We start from the raw sequence: 21,610 nt of genomic DNA, 5'->3' as shown, positions 1-21,610 counted from the left end.
TAGGCATCTCACAGGTACTACCCAATTGATTTTTACTATACCAACATGAGGATGTTAAAAGTAGACATTATCCTCACTGGAGTGGATGGTAAACTGATACACAAAGATATAGGCATTTGCCCATGGTCATGTCACTCACTCCAGCGAGGGCATTAAACTCTGGCTTTCTGAATCCTAGCTCAATCCTCTGTTCACTTGGCAGCTCTGTCTCATGTCCATCACAACCGTAGGCCTTCAGTTTATTGTGAAAGCAAAGATGAGCCATCTTATTCTCTTTTAGGTTTGTGGATGGCGCCTAGAAGATATTGATTTGCCCCCAAGGAAATATTGCTTTGCTGGCTTTCCTGCCATATTGTCTCCCAGTCAACCATGAACCAGGCAGAGCCTGCTGATGACCCAGATCCCAGCCCTGAACCCTTGTGTGTGGTGTGTGGCCAAGTCCATTCCCCTGAGGAAAATCACTTCTACACCTACACAGAAGATGTGGACGATGACCTCATATGTCACATCTGCTTGCAAGCATTGTTAGACCCCTTGGACACTCCCTGTGGACATACTTACTGCACACTCTGCCTCACCAACTTCCTGGTGGAGAAAGACTTCTGCCCTGTGGATCGCAAGCCTGTGGTCCTGCAGCACTGCAAGAAGTCCAACATCCTGGTCAACAAGCTCCTCAACAAGCTGATGGTGACCTGCCCTTTCACAGAGCACTGTTCCGAGGTGTTGCAACGCTGTGACCTTGAACATCATTTTCAAACAAGGTAAGTCCTGCTTCTCAGCTAACCCTGAGAAACCCCACCCTCATGGGTCAGCTGTAACTTGCCTTTGTCTCCCAAGGGCGTAGTTGACCTTACATGCCCCAGGTGCACCATAAGATCCCCGTTTCTTTTTTTCTTTACAAGCAATGAAAGAATTAATTCAAACTAAGAAACACTTTAGGTTGCAGTGGAGCTGGTTCAATGTGACGAAGCACCAGATGACAGATGATGTTATATGTTTATGTTTGTTATTTTTAAATATTTATTTATTTAATTTGGTGGCAATATACATAGCAAAACTTAAACCAGTTCATCGCTTTGTACATATACAATTCAATGACATTGATTACATTCTTTAAGTTATGCAACCATTCCTTCATTTTTCCAAATTATTTCTGTACCATTAACATAAACTCACTGTCCCCTGAGCATCTCATCTAACCTTCTGAGTTGCCCTTGTCATTGTGATCACCTAAAGTAATTCTTTCAAAGAGCACAATGCTCAAGACGGACATTCTTTACTACTTATTATTTGTTTTAAAAAAGACTTCAAGGAATAGGTAGTTTTGATTTAAGGTTTAAAGATTATTTCAGGGCAATAGGGTTTATCTAGCCTCAATGGCTCCAGAAAATCTGGATTTCATTGAGAATTTGAAATTCTTTTCCATATTCGCCCTCGTTTTGATCAGGATTCTTCTATAGAATTTTTGATCAAAACAAAATCTCATGGCAAAGGAGGAAGTAGTTCCTGGAGGCCAACAGACCACTTTCCATTTCCTCCTCCAACTCCTGACTTTCCTCCTTCCTCTGCTGCTATAGGTGGCTGGAGGCCAACGTTGTACCTTGGATAGCTACTTTTAAGCTTTTAAGACCCCAGACAACCCACAATGAACTAGGAAGTAGAACAGAAGCACTAAAAACAATATTAGGCCTGTTGAGTGGCTGTCCCATGAAATCATGACCCTTAGTCTCCAAACAAGAAAACAAATCCCATGTTTGGTTGTACATAAGCAGTGGCATCAGCTACTCTGTTTTTGGTGCTGTTGTTTTTGTGAAAAATACATATAACACAACATTTGCCAATTCAACATTTTTTAGGAATTCAATTTAATGATATCAATTACATTAATCATGTCATGCAGACACCACCCATAATCACTGCTATGTATGTGTTTTAAAATGTGAAAAGCATTGGAAAGATCAGATTAACAGCTTTCCCTGAGGCTCATGATCCCCATGAAGATATCCTGGTGAATAGTGCTTGGTTTTTTTTTATTTTATTTTTTTTTTCGCTTTTTTCACTGGATCCAGGAGTATTATAATTCCTTTCACCAAACTTTTAACAAGAGAAAAAACATGATGCTTGGGAAAGAAGAGAGTTGGAAAAAACAAGGGAAACTTCCATGAGATGGATTGACACAATAGGCAAAGCAGTGGACTCAAATATACCTCCATTTGTGAGGACAATGTAGAAACAGGCAGTGTTTTGTTCTGTTATATCCATATGGTCTCCATGAGTCAGAGTCGACTCACTGGCAACTAACGCCAGGTGTTGATGCTTTGAGGTATTTCCAAGTAAGTTTTAAAAGGAGAAATTGAAAAAGAAAACTTTCCAAAATGACTTGTTCTGCTAACTTTCTTGCCAAGATAAGCATATTGACATAATTAGGGTGTGATTGTCTCTGCTGATGGTCAGCATCACCTGCTACACCTGTCTGTGTCTTATTCCGTCCACTAATGTTGTCCTGTTTCCAAGCATTCTTTGTCTCGACCGACTCAGGAATGGCACTGTGTCTTGTTCCACATGATGTCCTCTCTTAGAACATTTAAGGTGCTTAATAAATGATGAACAATAATGTCAATTGTTAGCATTATTATAGTTATTTTGTAAGAGGAAATGTGGAAGCTGGTGTTTATCTTGGTTCCTATCATGACAAGGGCAGGAGGCAGGTACAGGTATTTTTGTTAAAGGTCACATACCTTAGGTCATGAATCTGAGTCTTTGTCTTTGGGGATATGCAAGGATTCTGGAACATAGAACTTGATAGTCAAAGCAATGGCCTGAGTGTAATGCTTAGCACATGTTTTCCATGCTAATTATGTTGAACTCATTTGTCTCCCCAATATGTTCAGCAAAATGTATCTAACTTGGCTTTGTTATTTGCAGCTGACTCTATTGTTGCTGGTGTTTAAACCAGGATGAAGGGACATTGGTGGTTCTGTGGTAGAATTCTAAGGTTCCATGTGAGAGACCCAGGTTCAATTCCCAGTCAATGAATGTCATGCATATCCACCACCCATATAGCAGTGGAAGCTTGTATGTGGTATGATTCTGAACAGGTTTCAATGGAACTTCTAGACTAAAGCACACTAGGAAGAAAGGCCTGGTGATCTATTTCTGAAAATCAGCCAACGAAAACCCTGGGAATCACAACAGTTCTGTTCACAACTGATCATGGAGTTGGCATAGGATTGGGCAGTATATTGTTGTGCATAGTGCCACCATGAGCTGGGGGCCGACTGGACAGCAGCTAACAAGAACAACAAACTAGGAATCCCCACTTCTCTGATTCCCTACAAGGAGACATGACCAGAGAAGGAATTAAAGGAATCACTTTCTGACCCTTGTTACTAGTTTATCCCAGTATGATGGACTTTGTCTAAAGGAAAGTAAGTTTGCAGTGAAAGATAGGAAGATGCTGACAGGTGCTGGTGCAGAGCCAGGGCTGAGACCAGAGCCACACTTGGGTGGGGGAGGTGATGAGCAGGAGGAGAAAAGGCCTTGAAAGAACTCCCTCCACACACACAATCACTTTCCCATGCTCCTTATGTTTTATAATCTACCACATTTTCCACAAAAAATGTGTATACTATGCCAGAACTGTTTTACATAATTTCATATTTTCCATGCCTTATATGTGTGGAAGGAGCTCTGATATCATAGTGCCTAAGGCATTTGACTGCTAACCAGAAGGTTGGTGGTTCAAACCCACCAGCCACTCTGTGGAAGGAAGATTGGGCGATCTACTTCTGTAAAGATTTACCGCCTTGGAAACCCAAAAGAGGTCACTATGAGTAAGAATTGACTTGATGGCAGTAAAGATGGAGATGGAGTTTTGTTTTGGTACATGTGTGGACATGTTATATACAAATAATAATAATAATACAGTATACATTTGTGTTTGAGGCTGTATTTGTTTCCTATTGCTGCCATAACAAATCATCACAAATTTAGTAATTTAGAACCACACAAATTTATTATCTTACAGTTCTGGAGTTTAGAGTCTGAAATGGGTCTTTTGGGGCTTCTGTCAAGTTGTAGACAGTGCTGTTGGGGGCTCAGTGCTGTCCTTGCCTTCTCTAGCTTGTGGAGGCTGCTTGCATTTCTTAACTCGCTGTCTCCCTCCCTCTTCAAATCTAGCAGTATAGCATCCCCAAATTTCTGTGTCTGCTTCTGCTTTCATCATCACATCTTCTCTGACTCTGACATTCCTGCCTCCCTCTTATAAGGACCCTTGTGATGATCCTGGGCCCACCCGATAATCCTATGTAACCTCCCCAACTCGAGATCCTTGGTTTAATCACATCTGCAGAGTCTCTTTTGTCATGTAAGGTAACATACACAGGTTCCAGGGCTTAGCATGAGGACATCCTTCGGCCGGGGGGGGGGGGGGGGGATCATTGCTTTGCCTGCTATGGTTTGTGAGGAAAGAGGGAGAGAGAAGGAGAGAGAGAAATAGAAGCACTTTCTGAAGAGAAAGTGAACACAAGGCAGCTTCTCCTCATCCCCTCACCTCAAAGACTGATTTGAGGCCAAGAATATCACTAAAAATAGAGACAAGCAGCACATGGTTCTAAGGGTGAAGCTGGGACAAAAGTGGGAAAGGGGAAGGGCTGGGAAGAGGCCGTTGGAGAGATCTCGCACACACTCAGCTGCTAGAGCTGACTTTCATTCACCCGCCCACACAGCTGTGTGTGACCCACACACCTCAAGGAAGCCCAAGCTACAGCCTTGATTAACACTCAGCTGATAATGATATGCACTTTTGAAAAACAACAGTGAGGAAAGAACCCAAAACTAACTGAAATTGCATCACTCCTTTGAGCTGTGGCCTCGGAGTCCTTCACAGGTAGGGATCAGCCTGTCTCTGTAGAGAGGAAAGCTCCTACATAATGAGGCATTGGGTTTTGACACCTGCTCTTGCAGCTCTCCACACTTCAGCTTCCTAAGTAGGTTAAAACCAGAATTTCCAAAAATATATTGTATAGATGAGGCATCAGATGCTTAATTCATACTGCCTGTACTCCCATCCCCTTGGCATTTCATAGGATTAAGAATTTGAAGCTAATCCAGAACCTGACTGAGAGCCCTCTTGGGCCTTGGGCCTGTGACTGGGCCAGTGGGCCACTTCTTCCTCCCCTCAGAAGGGACATTAAGTAGATTAAGTAGTTAAGGCCTCTGGAGTCTCTTGAACTAAGAAAATGGAGAAGTCATAAGGAAGCAAGTATTTTCCTTAGATTTCTATACGAGGCCTCTAGGTTGGTGGTTGCTTATGTGGAAGATATCTTTTGTTTATAAATTTTGCATCTTGGTTTCTGTACTTAAAATGTGATGAGTTTTTTTGTTTGTTTGTTTAGTTTTTAATATTCTTTGACTCATGGCATTTTAACGAATACAAACCAGGCAGGCTGAGAGAAGTATAATTCTGACCCATGCCATCTGCCCAGTCACTAAGAGGCTGTACGGAGGCAAAGCTTTCACTTCCTTGATCCAGAGTGAGAGTAGGTCTTAGGTCTAAGACCATGTCCTCATTGTGTAATACCATCACCAGCATTTTTATTTATGGATGATCCACAGTAGACCAAACCATGAATGGAAGAACAAGCTATACAAGCCATGATTTCTGCTTCTAAAGAAGGAGCAACTTAAAGGTAAAAGAGAGAAGCTGAAAATGCATGCACTTTGACTTGTTTCATAGAGCAAGTCATGTTGCCCTTCCTTTTTGCTGTTATTTTGTAATAATGGAAGATAATAAAGATGACCTCTTTGTGTATTTACTAGAATAAATAAAGAAATCATTGTTCAATGTTTTGAAAACTGCCCTGAATAAAAATGTGCCCAAGACACACCTGGCCGAAAGCTCCCTGGGGTTGTTTTCTTCTTTGCACCCAAGGTCCTGGGAGTTTCTGCTCCATAGACTTACCCCAGGACCTTTGTTGACCTTCAATCCTATTAGGTGGCTCATTTCTGTAGTGTGTTGAGTTCCACACAGGTCAGTTAGCTGTCTATAGTGCAAGAAAGATTTAACTACACAGAAAAAAGCTGTCGGGAAATGGTGCCTTATAAAAAAGATAGGTAAGTTACAAGTTTTATCATTTCAGCCTGTTTCAACATCACCACAATAACCATGCTTTGACATACATCTTTTATATGACTTTCTAACCTTGAGTGCAGCTTTTTCCTGGCTCTTAATTGGAGCCCCGGGGTGGGACAAATGGTTAACTCACTTGGCTCCTCACCAAAAGGTTGGAGTTTGGAGTCCACCAAGAGGTCCTTAAGAAAGAAAGGCCTGGTGATCTACTTCTAAAAAATAGGCCATTAAAAACTGTACGGAGCACAGTTCTACTCACACACGTGGGACTGCTGTGAGTTGGCATTGACTTGACAACAACTGCTTTACAGCTATATACCTCTCTTGTAGGTAACTTGTCATGGAAGATATGTTAGTCAGATTATGATCCATGCCACTCTTTAAAGAAACAATAGTATCCTAGTCACCTATTCCCAGAGATCTTTCTTAACTATTTCCTTTCTTCCTGGGTATTTATTATTCATCTGTGCAAATGCCCAACCCCTACCCTGACTGTTGTTGGTTTTGTTTTGTTTTGTTTTTGGCAGGGGGGTGGGGATTTATTTTGTTTTGTTGGGTTTTTTTTTGTGTGTGTGTGTGCTCTCTTGCCCCTGATCCAGAAAGTTTGGTCCAAAAAACTGACTCTCTAACTGGGTTGGGTCCTCTTTCATTCAAAAATATGTTTATTAAGTATCTACTGTGTTCCTAGTTGGTCCAAAGGTTGTGGGTTATTGGGAGCTCTGGTAGCATAGTGCCTAAGACATTTGACTGCTAAGCAGAAGGCTGTCGGTTCAAACCCACCAGCCACTTCTCGGAAGGAAGGTTGAACAATCTACTTCCGTAGTGATACCACCTCAGAAACCAAGGAGGGGTCACTACGAGTGGGTCTAACTCAACAGTTCATAACAACAACTGTGTTCCAAGCCCTATGGTAAAGAAACAATGGCAATTAAGACCGTAGAACTCCTGCTTTCAAGGAAGTTTTCTGCTTACTGAAGGGAAAAGAGTTAAAAAACAAAAACAAAACAAAATGGGAGGTAATGGGTGATGTCTGAGATGATATTTAAGGATAAATAGGACTTAGCCAGGCAAAGCATGAGTACAAGGGATCGAGTTAGGACTGTTTACTGGCAAGGAAGCTGCAGAGCAATCCATGACCAGTTGAGGAAGGGATTTTGTCCCCAAGGGACTATATCAGTTAGGATTACATTTGATGACAGATAAAAGAAAATTCAAGTTATAGTAGCTTAACTATGCAGAAGTTTTATTTTTCTCATGTAACAAAAAGTCAAATGTTAGGAAGCTTAGGCCTCCTATAATGTTGCCAGTTGCCATCAGGGATTCAGTTCCATTCTGTTTGTCAGTTCAGCTTTCATCCTCAAGTTTGCCATCTCGTGGTCTCAAAATAGCTGCTCAATCTCAATCTCACATCCAAATTTCAGGCAGGAAGGAAAAACTGCAGTGTGAAAATTGAGATTGCCCCCTTTCAAGAGCTTTTAGGAATGCATCGCTCTGCAATTTCTGCTTATACCTCATTGGCCAGAATTCTATAACATGATCACCCTTAGCTGCAAGGGAGACTAAGCACATTCGCACCATGAATAAACCTTGGGTTCTGTTAGAAGGAGGAGGGAATATTACTTGCAACAGAGACATAAAGCAACAAAAATAGTTCTTTCATTTTTATATTGCATTCACATCCATTAATTAATTTTATCATCTTGAAATGTAAGGTGGTGCAAGGATGATATCCTTACTTCTTTTCAGAAGTAGAGGGTTGAAGAGTCCATATGACATGGCTGAGATTATCAGAAGTACAATCCAATAACAGTATGAAGCCCACACTGTTTATTATATACCATGTCACTTGTCAGATACGATCTGTATAGCAGATCCTGAACATTTGAGAGGAACATGTCCCAAGACTTTGCAAAACTCCAGATTTGGGAAAAGACCATAATACATGTAATTTCCCTAATAGTGCAAGAAGAAAGAAAGGATAAGAAATAAAATAGGTGCCCAGCTGCCAGCTAAGCTCATTTGTTAGCTATTAATAACAACAGCAGAGAGGGCTCTGGTGGCATAGTGCCTAAGGCATTTGACTAACCAGAAGGCTGGTGGTTCAAACCCACCAGCCACTCCTCGGAAGGAAGACTGGGCAATCTACTTCCATAGACATATCTCCTCAGAAACCCAAGGAGAGGTTGCTATGAGTCGAATCGACTCATAGGCAGTGAGTTTGGTTTGTTTTTTGTTTTTTTTAAAGCAACAAGGAGCCCTGTGGTGGCACAATGGTTAAGTGCTAGGCTGCTAACTGAAAGGTCAGCAGATTGAAAGCACCAGCCACTCTGAGGGAGAAAGATGTATCAGACTGTTTCTGTAAAAATTTCAGCCTTGGAAACCCTACGGCAGTTCTACATTGTCCTATAGGGTCACTATGAGTTGAACCTAACGGCAATAGTGTTTTGGTTACTTTGTGATGCTCTAACAGAAATTAGCACAAATGGGTGACTTTAGCAAACTGGAGTTTATTCTTTTACACTTTTAGAGGCTAGAAGTCCAAATTCAAAGTGCCAGGCTGTAGGGCCTGTATGAAAGCCCCTTGACCTTGGGCTTCAGCTCTGCCTCTTGCTCCCAGCCCATTGAAGCTAGAGGCATGTCTTCACTCAGGCAGCTGCTGGCCACTGAGGCTGACAAATGCAAAGTCGACAAGTAACAAGGCACAGTCCTCATATTACTGAACCACACAGCAGGCCATTGATTCAAGTCTATTAAGAGGCCCAAGGTCAGCAGATAACATGGCAGGCTGCTGAACAACTTGGCTACACACGGGGTTCAAGGGTACCAAAAGCTAGCAGACCATTCCCAAAGCTTCTCCTTATATACGGGAAGCAGACCACATCTCTAAAGTAGCTACTCATCTGCTTATGGCAGATTCCATCATGGAGTTGATTACCAGTCTCATCATGGGGAATAACTACCACCAGCTGCCCAAAACTAGGCCCAGCCAAGTTGACACATAACCTTAAGGTAGTTAACTACCACAAATGGGTTTTTTAAATAATAGCTAACACTTATTTCTACCACCCATCTGTTAGTGTGTTGTACTGTGGTGGCTTGCATGTTGCTATGATGCTGGAAGCTATGCCACAAGTATTTCAAACACCAGTTGTGTCATCCATAGTGGGCAGGTTTCAGTAGAACTTCCAAACTAAGAGTAGGAAGAAAGTGCTAGTGATTTGTGTCTGAAAATTAGCCAGTGAATACCCTAGGGATCACAAGAATATTGTCTGATATGGTGCTGGAAAATGAGCACCCTAGGTTGGGCTCAAACACAGCAATGATTGTGAGGGTGGTGCAGGACCAGTCAGTTTTATTTTGTTGTACACAGGGTCGCTGTGAGTTAGAACTGACTCGGTGTCACCCAACAACAATAAGATTGGAAGGCACTCAAAACACACAGTGGCTACAACAGTGGACTCAAGCGTACCAGTGATTATGAAGATTGCGCAGGACCAGACATTTCATTGTGTTGTACATGGGGTCGCAATGAGTCGGTGTCGACTCAAAGCAACTAATAACAATGCTCACTGAGCTCTTTGTACTTCATAAGCATCTCATGCCACCCTCAAAACAATACTCTGAGTTAAGCACTCTTATTATGATCTTTCTTTCACAGAGGAGGAAATGGAATTCAGAGAGGTTAAGCAATATGCCCAGTGTCTCACAGTTAATATGTGGCACAGCTGGGGTTCAAACTCAGGCCTGTCTGACTCTAAATACCAAACTCAGCTTCCTTTTCACTGCTCCTGACCAGCTCTGACTCACTCCTGCACACTCCTTAAAGGGAATAGAATTCAATTTTGGGCCTCAACAAAATTATAAAGTATTGTGTTATGTGTCATCAGAGTTGCTTGTCTCTGATCTAAGCTGTAGAAGTTAAATCTGCACACTCTAAGCTCTCTGCCGTGGAGTAGGATCCGACTCATAGCGAACCCTCCTTGGGTTTTTGAGGCAGTAAGGTCTACTAGTTTTAAATTCTTTTAGCACTGCCTCAGGTGCTAAAATCTCTGATGCCAAATTCCTTAATATATGGTTCCCTGGGGTTGGTCTCACCCCATAAGTTTGTCTCAGGTCTTCTTCCTGTAAAGTCTAGTTTCTTCCAATTGCCTGGTTGTCAACATAACTATTCCTTTGAGCCATTCCTACTAGGATTAGGCCTTGAGTTGGCAAAATGGATTTCAGTGTTCTTGAATATGGAATAGAGGGCAGTTCTGGGGTTTCTATGGCTTTCCAGAGCTTAGGCATACAAAGGAAGTCCTAATAGTAAGACAGTTGGTACTGTCTGTCTGTTGTTCTTGTTGTTATGTGCCATCAAGTCAGACCTGACTCATAGAGACCCTTCCTTGGTTTTCTGAGGCGGTATCACTGTGGAAGTAGATTGCTCAACCTTCTTTCCAAGGAGTGGCTGGTGGGTTTGAACCTCTGGCCTTCTGGTTAGAAGTCAAGTGCTTTAGGCAATATGCTACCAGAGCTCCTCACTGTCTGTCGAGAGTCACCAATTTTAAAGCTAGAAGAGATGGTGTGTTCTACCAGTCAGGCAAGGTATTATTAGCTCCATGTCAAAGATGAGAGGACTGGAGCTTAGGAACTTAAATGAAATGCCAAGGGCCATGCAGCTAGTATCAGCTTGATTCAGTTACTCAGGGGAGAATAAGGAATGGGGTGACTCCTTTTCTCCCAGAACAGGAATCTTTGCATTGTTTGGAATGAACTTGATGTCTGTTTAGGCTCTTTGTTATTCTCAGTGAGAAAGACACAGTCCAGTGTTATATGCTGTTATTATTATCTGCCTTGAATTAGCTCCCAACCCATGGAAACTCCATGTGTTACAGAGCAGGTCTGAGCTCCACAGGGTTTCCTTGTGTAGGGCAATTTATTTATAAATTTTTTTAATTAGCAAGGAAGCCATCACTTCTCTTTCGTATGTTTGTGCCATAGGGACAGTGGTAGGCAAAATGTCTTAAATGCATATCCCCAATATACCTGCAGCACTCAGGAGACGTGGAGTTGGTTTATATTTAAAACACTGCTGTTTCACAATATCTGAAGGCATACTTTGAGCTCACTCTCCAGGAACTGTTCCAAAGACGATCATTTCTGGAGCAAGCTGTAGGACAGCTCTTGGTTATTTGCTTATTCACACCGTGGGGTCTGAATGTGCCATGTTCATGCCCTCTTCCAGCTCTGTTTAGCATCCAGCCCATCTGCTCCTGGCCAGTGATGTAAATGTACCAGCTGCTTCCCAAGAACCAGTCCGCATCCTGCTGGAGGAGGCAGGTCCCTTCCCCAGGCACCAGCCTGCTTGATCTCAGCCTCAGCCTCTCACCAACCATGCTGGGTCCCTCCGTTCGCCCATCTCCCCATCTGAGAGGCACAGGGGGGAATCCTCTTACAAACCCATGATTTGGAGGCGTGGCTTCACCTAAGGGCTTTTTGTCAGATTCATTATCATCTGCTGATTGTAGGGATATGGCAAGGTTTATTTAAAGGGGTTTGGCTGGCCTGGGCTTGGCTTACAGGAGGTGGCTAGGAGGAAAGCGGCACCCTGCACGGAAAATGAAGGCGCTTTTGTTACTGGTCTTACCTTGGCTCAGTCCTGCTAACTACATTGACAATGTGGGCAACCTGCACTTCCTGTACTCAGAACTGTGAGTCCCTTCTCTTACTGTGCCTGCCTGTGTTTGTGTGTCGGGGATGTTGAGGGTGGGCCCTGAGTCAGTTCCCTGGCTGCTGTCTCTGTCTGGAGGGATACGTTCCATGTATACAAGATGCACTTGAATGAAACACCCTGCCAGCAGTTAAAGCAATGTGCTTAGCTATCTGTGATGAACAAAAAAAAAAATACCATTAATGCAGTTATTCTTTCCTGCTTCTGTGCCAACACTGGTTTTCAGGGTTTTATTTTATTTTATTTTCAGTACTTTGCTTTTTCTCAATAGCTGTATCTTCTCTTCCATAAATAGAACCAAAGAGCAGCTAAGAACTGCTTGCTTGCACAGATCTGAGTCTTCTAGTAGGCGTTTCTAATTGTTAGCAGACAACATCCCTTTATTGAGACAACTGGCCTGAAAACACTTATACTATCAACTCAAGGGAAATGTATCTCTATGTATAAAAATATATCTTCATTTTATTTTTCATATTATTTTTAAGCATATGGAAAAGTAGAAAGCAATCATATTCCCATCACCTGGATGTAATGATTAGCACTTGCTTCATGTATGTTATTTTTTGCAAAAATGATTTGGAGTAAATTACAGTCACCATGACATTCACCCCTAAATACCTCACTAAATATTTCTAAAATATTAGGACTTTTTTCCTATATGACCTGTGTGCATTTTATGAGAGGAAATGACTCAAGTCCCCGTGTTTTTCTGGCTCTTTTCATTAGTAAGCTTTTGAAAGAGGGTTGCAGACTCATGTGAACAGCTTCTAGCAATCATATAAAAAGCATTGCTGCGTGTGCCTCAGTGTTTGGGGCATTTACAAAAAAATATATTTTTCCTTACTAACCAGAGATATAAACATAGCAAGGGTTGGCTTATGTGTAAATTAGAGTCGGTGAGTAAATTAAAGCATGGAATCTAACTAGAGCTGCTGGAGCTGGAATTAGAAAAGGTTGGTTGGTCATATTTAGACAGTGATAGCAACATAAATGAACAAATCTGTCCTGGAAGAAGTGCAACCAGAATGTTCTTTGGAAGTGAGAATGGCCAGACTTCATCTCACCTACGTTGGTCATGTTTTCAGAAGGGACCATTTCCTGGAAAAGGCTATCATGCTTGGTAAAGTGGAGGGTCAGCATAAAAGGGGAAGACCCTCAGTGAGATGGATTGACACAGTGGCTACAACAATGGGCTCTGTTACAACAAAGATTGTGAGGCTGGCTCATGACTGGGCAGTGTTTCTTTCTTTTGTACACAGGGTCACTGAGTCAGAGCCAACTTGATGTCACCTATCAGCACAACCACACATGATGATGTGATGGTAACCAATATCTCTTTTATAATTAGCTTGACTAACCAATTTGCCTAGTATCTGACTCATAGCGACCCCTCCTTGGGTTTCTGAGGCAGTATCACTACGGAAGTGGATTGCCCAGCCTTCCTTCTGAGGAATGGCTGGTGGGTTTGAACTGTCAGCCTTCTGGTTAGCAATCAAATGCTTTAGGCACTATGCCACCAGAGTTCCCCAAAACACAGTTTTGTTAGCTCCCCTTGAGTAGGCCCTGAATCATGGTGACCATATGTACAATGGAATGAAATGCTGCCGTGTCCTACACCCTCTCCCTGATGGGCTGCAGTTCAGACTGTTGTGATCCATGAGTTTTCATCGGCTGATTTTCAGAAGTAAACACTAGGCCTTTCTTCCTAGTCTTAGTCTGAAGCTCCACTGAAACCTATTGAGCTTCATACCAACATGTCACCTCCACTGACAAGTAGGTGGTAGCTATGTGTGAGGTGCATTGAGCAGGAATAGATGCTTAGTAAATGCATGATGAAGAGAGGAAAGAAAAGGTAAACTAGTGCCTTGGAGTTAGATCATTTGTTTTCATGACTCTGAATTTCAGGTTTATCTGGCCTTGGTGTATTGTTAAAAACAGTAACCCCAGTCTATCTTAGATAAGAATATTCAAAGGGAAAGCATCTGGCTTAAGCCTGACTAGTGAGCATCTCTAGGGAAATGACATTGTGGAAGGTTTTCTAGAAAAATATACAATGGCAGAGCTAATAGAGATTATGAAAAAGCTCCTTCCTCTTTCTTAATGGACATTGAAGTTGGTGCATCTGAACTCCAATGCCACAGCATACCTCCCTCATCTGTTGTTGTTGTTAATTGCTCTTTTAGTTACCTGGAGCTACTGCAACAAATTACCACAAATTTGGGTTTAAACAACAGAAATTTATCCCCATACAGTTATGGAGGCCAGAAGTCTGAAATCAAAGTGTTGGTGGGCCACATCCCTGTGAAGGCTCGAGCTGAGACTCTTTCCTTGCCTTCTTCCAGCTCCTGGTGCCTCCGGGTGTTCATTGGCAAGTGGCTACGTCACTCTAATCTCCACTTCTGTCTTCACAAGGCCTTCTCCTCTGTGCCCTCTCCTCTTTTGTCCATGTCTTTTCTCCTTATAAAAACATTTGTCATCAAGATAGTCCAGGATGATTTCATCTTGCAATCCTTAACTGGATGGACCCAGCAGAGCTATGCTCCATAGAGTTTTCAATGGTTGATTTTTTGAAGGTGGATTGCCAAGACTTTCTCCTAAAGCACCTCTGGGCAGATTCAAACTTCTCACTTTCCAGTTAGCAGCCAAGTGTCTTAACCATTTCCACCATCCAGGGCCTCTGTGGCTTTGAGATGCTGCTTAAAATATTTAGTTAGCAAAATTTCCAGGAAGAATCTTAAAATTTGGTGGGGTGGTGATGCATTTATTCCAACCTTCAAATTTCCAGTTCTTGTCACCCTTGTAAATACTTTTCAATTTTGCCTCTTATTCTGGCCGTGCCCACAATGTAAAGTTTGCAAGCGTTCTGTATAATTTGGGGCACTGCCATTCAAAGTGAATGACTCTCTTCGCTTTAGGGATGCAATAATCAACAAGACAGCAGGGCATACTACCCAGGGTATGACCAATGACTAGTTCCTGAAGTTTGGGCTACTGTTGTGGCTGTGAAGCTTCTCAGGAAGTCAGGAAATGCCGGCTCTCTTTCTAGCTTACGTTCTGATAAATATTTTCAGTTTGTAAGTGGAATCACTATGAACAGTATTCATGCCAGCATCTGGAGAGAAAAATTATACTTTATTCTCTGACTCCCGTAGAGATAGTAGTTCTAAGTGGGAAAGGCTTATTCCCACTGGAGTTTTGTAGGCAGGAAATTAAAATGAGTGATTCCAATTTCACAACTTGAATCACTGAGGGTTATGGAAGGATAAGGTCCCCAGGAGAAACTGCCAAGAGCAGCAGGAGTAATGAAGCTGCCCTGTGTGTGTCCTTTCTGGGAAGCAGAGTAGGCCCCAGAAATCAGAGGCTCACAATACTTTCTCAAACCAACCTGCAGAAACAGACCTCTGACAAACTGCACTGTCTTAATGTTGTTCACTTTTGGGCTCACAGGCCAAAAAGAGCCTTAAACTTGGCTGGCTATTCCAGACCTATAAGTGAAAAGATTTTTTGTCTTAGTTTTATAATTCATTCATTAAGACTTTGTCTTGGCTCCTCAATTTCCCTTTCTCTTAGTCAAGGGCTAGCACTTGGTCTTTCCTGATGACATGCCCAAAGTAAGCAAGTTAAAGGCTTATCATCCTCACTTCTAAGGAACATTCTGGTAGTATTTCTAAGACTGATATTGTTCTTTTGGCAGTCTAGAATATAGTCAGAATTCTTTGCCAAGACCACAGTTTGAAGGCATTGGTTCTTTTTCAGTCTTCTTTTTTCACTATCCAACTTTTGCACGTATATGAGGTGATTGAAAAGGCTATGGCTTGGGTCAGGTACACCTTAGTCATCAAAGTGACATCTTTGCTTTTTAAAACTTTAAAGAGATCTTTTGCAGCAGATTTGCTCAACATCATGTGTCATTGAATATCTTGACTATTGCTTCCAGGGGTGATTGTTCATGCATGTAGACTGAAATTGTTGACAACTTCAATTTCTTCTCCATTCATCATGATGTTGTTTATTGGTCCAGTAGTGAGGACATTTGTTTTTCATATGTACAGGGGTTATCCACTTTCTAGACCAATCTAGACTAATCCCTAGAAAAGGACATCACAGTTGCTTGAGAAGGGGATCAGAGAAAATGAGGGTAACACTCAGTGAGATGGATTGACACAACAGCCCAAACAATAGACTCAAACACACCAGTGTCCATGAAGATGGCACAGGACCAGGCACTGTTAGGTCTGTTCACATAGTTTACCATGAGTCCAGGCCAACTTGATTCAACTAACAACAATACCAGGTTAAGGCTATGTAGCAACACTAGCCTTAGCAGTTCCTTTTCCTCCCCCATGAACTTGAGCCATGAACTACATAACCTGGGAAGCATCCTTTTAGAAGCTTTATACTAAATAAAGATCCACACAAGGCATGTCTACCAATGAAACAACTATGTGTGTCAGAGTAGGACTGCTCCATGGGGCTTTCAATGACTGATTTTTCAGAAGTGAGTCACCAGGCCTGTCTCCTGAGGTGACGATGGTTAGACTTGAACCTCCAACGTTTGGTTAGCAACACATGTGTTAACTAACCATTTGCACCACCCAGGGACTTCAAGACTTGTCTAAATTGTTGAATTCTTTCTTTCATGTAAGAAATTGAGGGATGGAGATTATGAGAGGAATACAATGGGATAGGTAAAGGCTGAAAAGAATGAGAGAAATACAGTGGGATTACTTAAACATCTATTTCCTCTTCACTTCATTTTCACTGTGTTAAATACTCCCAACACTTTCAAAGTTTAAACCAACAGGATGGGCTTTTATGGATTTGCCAGTAAACATTTTACAAACTGAGTTTCAGAGAATTTGTTTCTTTTTCATCAAAATTGAAAGGATTAAAAAACGACTGATCTCTGGGTTTTTCTTTTCCAATGTTGTGAGCATTTGAAGTCAAGTTTGGATTAGGACCTGGAAGGAAGGAGATAGAATAGCAGAGGAAATTGAGTGAGCTGGGGAAATAATATTCCAACCAAGAACAAGGGCCAGTGCCGGGGAGCAAAGCTGAGGCTCTGCTGGGTTCAATGATTCTCTCAATGTCTTCCACAGCCTTCTAGCTCCACACATGTTTAACCATGCCTTTGTCCTCACATTTGGAAACTTGTGTGCTTCAAAGGAAATTGAAGCAGCATGTTCCTAGTTCATTTACACTTAACTCATCAAAATGTTGCTTTGTAATGATTCTTTGATATCCAAAGAGCCTTGAGATCCTGTTTCATGGGTCTTACTGTTTTCTCCTTGAGAATCATCAGCAAGTTCTCTTTTGCCAGCAGTAAAGCATCTCCAGTCCCAAACCGTTCGTTTCCAGGTCTAAAATGTTAAACGCAGGGGTATCAAGAGGTCACATCCGTGCTTGGCGAGCTGTGTTTGCCTTGCTCTGGGTCATGTGACTATGTATCAGGTGGAAAAGAGGCAAAGTGGATACTCCTTTACAAGACATCACAGGCCTCACTGATTGCTTCAGGGTTTGCTTTGGTTTGGTTATTTCCTTCTTCTTCTTTTTTCTTTTTTTAACTTGCTATAATGGAAAATTTCAAATCATATAAAAGTAGAGAGAATAGTATAATGAGCCTCCATGTTCCCAATACCCATCTTCAACAGTTAGCAACTCATGGCCAATTATGGTTCATTTATATCCTCTTGAATTATTTTGAGACACATCTCAGATATCGTATCGTTTCATCTGAAAATATTTCATTATTTATCTAAAGGACGAGGACTCTTAAAAAATAGAACCACACCACCAATATCACACTAAAAATAATGAACCATAATTCCTTAATGTCAAATATCCAATCAGTTCAGATTTTCTCTATGGTCATATAACTTTTCTTCTTATGGTTTGATTGAATCATGAGCTAAGTAAGATCTAACATTGCGAGTGTTTACCATATCTCTTAAATCTCTTTTCCCCTCCTCCTCCTTCTCTTCCCTTTTCTTGACATGTCACTGATGCAAAGGAGTTCTGGTGGTAAATTTTGAGGACTATGGCTTTGGCAAACTCCAGATACTGGACTGTTGTTGTTGTTAAGTGCCATCGAGTCGTTTCCGACTCATAGCGACCCCATGCACAGCAGAACAAAACACTGCCCGATCCCACGCCAGCCCCACAATCCCTGCTATACTTGATCCCATCATCGCAGCCACCGTATCAATCCATCTCGTTGAAGGCCTCCTCCTCTTTCGTCGACCCTCCACCCTACCAAGCATGACATCCTTCTCCAGGGAATGGTCCCTTCTTACAACATGACCAAAATAGGTGAGACGAAGTCTGGCCATTCTTGCTTCCAAGGAGCATTCTGGCTGCACTTCCTCCAGGACAGATCTGTTAGTTCTTTTAGCAGTCCATGGTACTTTCAGCATTCTCCGCCAGCACCACAACTCAAAAGCATCAACTCTTCTTCGGTCTTCCTTATTCATTGTCCAGCTCTCACATGCATACCAGGCGATTGGAAATATCATGGCTTGTGTCAGGCGCACCTTAGTCCTCAATGAGATATCCTTGCTCCTCAGCACTTGAAACAGTTCCTTCGCAGTTGACTTTCCCAATGCTACACGTCATCTAATGTCCTGACTGCTGCTTCCGTTGGCATTGATTGTAGAACCAAGAAAGGTGAATTTGAGTCAGATACTGGACTAGTAACTGAAAAAGAAAGAGTTATTCATGTTGAGGGAAATGTAAAGAAGGAAAACCCAAAATATTGAAAAAATACTTATGAATTTAATAATTTCACAATTTAAACCAAGATGATTATTATTGATGACTTTGTCTTTATAGTGGGGAACTTAAATAGAGTGAGGCAGTATCTTCCCCCTTGGATAATAATCTCCCACATATTTTGATTATAGTCCTATATCAATATAAAAAATTAATCCATATTCCCATTATATGCACATTTATTTATTTCTGAATTATACACATGTACTCCTATATGTCCACTATAATATACATGCAATAACTATTTTTAAAGGACAAAAGAACATTATAGCTAAGTGTACCATTATAGTCTTCCCATGCTCCTCCTACTTTGTCTTCCCTTTAGAGCCCACTGCTTGAGAAACAGGCTATCAGGGCTCACTGGTATAAGGATACAGTTGCCTCAAAGTAAACAGAGGGATATTTCTGACCACCAGTCTGTGGGGCTGGTCTTGGAAGGAATGAGGCAGGAAATAGCCCACTTCTGCAGGCCAAATAAAACTTGTGGGCCAAAGAAACAGACATCCCTTTCTCTGAGTCATTTTCTCTTTTGAACTATAACTCCTTCCTTCCTGGGGCCCATGGGGACCCCACACTCTTCCAGCTTCTTCCAAAGCCTCTCCACCCTCCACCACACCTACCTTCACAAACACCAAATGAGGGATCAGGGAGGATCTGGGTTTGTGGAACCTGAAACATGGGGAAAAAAAAAGATATAATTATGAATACACAGTTGCTTTGTTAATCTCTAGTACCTGTGCATGTGAACTTATGAGGAAATAAGTCTTTACAGATGCAATTAGTTAACTGGAGTAGGATAGGCTTAATCCAATATAACTAGCATCCTTAGAAGAAAAGAAGACACAGAGAGATACACAGGGATACACCATCTGAAGATGGAGGCAGAGATTAGAATGACACATCTATAAACTAAGGAATGCCAAGGATTGCCAGGAGTCACCAGAAGCAAGAAGAGAACATGGAACAGATTCTTCCCTCAGACCATTCAGAAGGAATTGACACTGAGGACATCCTGATTTGGGACTTCTAACCTACAAATGTGAGAGAATAGCTTTCTCTTTTTTTAAGCTACTCAATGGCTTTCCCTAAGCCACAAGCCAATTTCCTTTCTCTGATGCCTACATACTTTTTTTCTTTAGAAAAAAATATACAAGTGGAACCTAGAGCCATATGACAGTAGTAAAGCTTTGCTTTTAAATATGGGTAGGAGCTCTGGTGACTCAGTGACTAAGGTGCTGACCAAAAGGCTGGCGGTTCAAACCCACCAGCCACTCCTCAGAAGGAAGATTGAGCAATCTACTCCCATAGTGATATCACCTCGAAAACCCAAGGAGGGGTCGCTGTGAGTCAGATCTGCCTCGAGGGCAGTGAGTTTGTTTGTTTGTTTGTTTTTGATGAGGTGGTGGTGCTGGTATCTTACTACTTCAGACCCTTCCCTTAAGTACCCCCTCTTTTGGCTTTTTTGGGGCCTACTTAGGATAACAATTCATCTCATCAGGTAATTTTAAGTCCTTTAACATAAGGAAAGAATTATTAAACACTCAAGAGGTGCTTGAAGACTAAGGTACACCTAACCAAGCCATGGTATTTTCAATCACCTCATATGCCTGTGAAACCTGGACAATGAATAAAGAAGACCAAAGAAAAGTTGATGTTTTTGAATTGTGGTGTTGGTGAAGAATACTGAAAGCGCCATGGACTGCTAAAAGAACTAACAAATCTGCTTTGGAAAAAGTGCAACCGGAATGCTCTTTGGAAGCATTACCTACTTTGGTCTTCTTGTCAGAAGGGACCACTCCATGGAGAACGATATCATGCTTGGTAAAGTGGAGGGTCAGCAAAAAAAGGGGAAGACCCTCAAGGAGATGGATTGACCCAGTGGCTGAAATAATGGGCTCAAGTATAGCAAAGATTGTGAGGATGGTGGACAGCCAGTCTGTGTTTTGTGCTGTTGTACACAGGGTCACTATGAGTCGGAGCTGACCCAAGGGCACCTAACAAGAACAAAAGATGCTAATTCAAAACAAAAGCAAAAGCTCCCAAATGCTTAATAGTTTGCTTCAGAGAATTTAAAAATCCAAATGCAACTACATAGGAATAATGTCTGGGGTCAAATGTGGTTCAGGGGTGAGTGGAGGAACCAAAAAAAAAAAAAAAAAAAACAAGTGTTTGTTTCCCTGTAACTCAGACACTGGCTCTGCAATTACAAAATAACCAGACAATTTCCATTATTCTGCGGGAAATGTGGTCAATTTGATGTTTTACATCCCCCATTCAGTTGCTTAGTGTCATTTAAAGAACACTGGTTTTTCACTTTTCCATTGGTTTCTTCAGACATATGTTCCCTCTTTTCTCTTACTTTCTTGGTGTGGTTGACAGGGCTGGGTTGAAGCATGAGGAACCCCTTCAAAATTGATTTGGTTCCTCTAGTGATTTGGTTCCCTTTCAAATTATTTATTTGTTTAACGTTTAAACATTTAATGAAGACTCGAAGTTTTTATTAATGAAAATAGTGCTATACAGAAACAGGTGGACACTGCTTTGTCCAGTGTAAGTAAATTAGTTAATGTTCTTAAAAACATCCAACAAAGGTATTTCCCATTTCTTGGAATAACTTACCCTCTGTTCTGCATTTTGTTTAATATGTATGATTTTCCAAACAAGGCAACCTACCGGCTGAACTAAACCAATACCAAACCCACTGCCATGGAGTCGATACCGACACATAGTGACCTTCATTGCATTTCCAAAGCTGTAAATCTTTACAGAAGGAGATTGCCTCCTCTTCCTTCCACTGTGTGGCTGGGGAGTTTGAACCACCAACCTTCTGGTGAGCAGTCCAATGCCTTAGTCACTGCGCTACCAGAGCTCCTTTGGTAGGAGTTTAAAAATAGGTAGTAAAAAGAAAGTATTCATTCCTGGGAAGGGTATATAATTTAATAAAAAAAAAAAAAAACCAAAAACCAAACTCATTGCCATCTAGTCGATTCCGCCTCATGATG

The 21,610-nt window shown here is 41.7% G+C and overlaps 1 protein-coding gene across 1 annotated transcript in view; it reads left to right on the top strand.

The window, feature by feature from the left end:
- Nucleotides 1-369: 369 nt before the first annotated feature.
- The window catches only part of LNX1 (ligand of numb-protein X 1), a 136,731-nt gene continuing 115,490 nt past the window's right edge, over nt 370-21,610 (top strand). The window contains exon 1 of the mRNA XM_007946202.1: nt 370-761. Coding sequence (XP_007944393.1) covers nt 370-761 — 392 coding nt within the window. The remainder of the gene's footprint in view (nt 762-21,610) is intronic.

The sequence above is a fragment of the Orycteropus afer genome, unplaced genomic scaffold (assembly GCF_000298275.1).
Source record: "Orycteropus afer afer isolate SDZICR_OR568_19922 unplaced genomic scaffold, OryAfe1.0 scaffold00153, whole genome shotgun sequence".
In the NCBI taxonomy this organism is placed as follows: domain Eukaryota; kingdom Metazoa; phylum Chordata; class Mammalia; order Tubulidentata; family Orycteropodidae; genus Orycteropus; species Orycteropus afer.
This window is presented reverse-complemented; position numbering and strand designations above follow the sequence as displayed.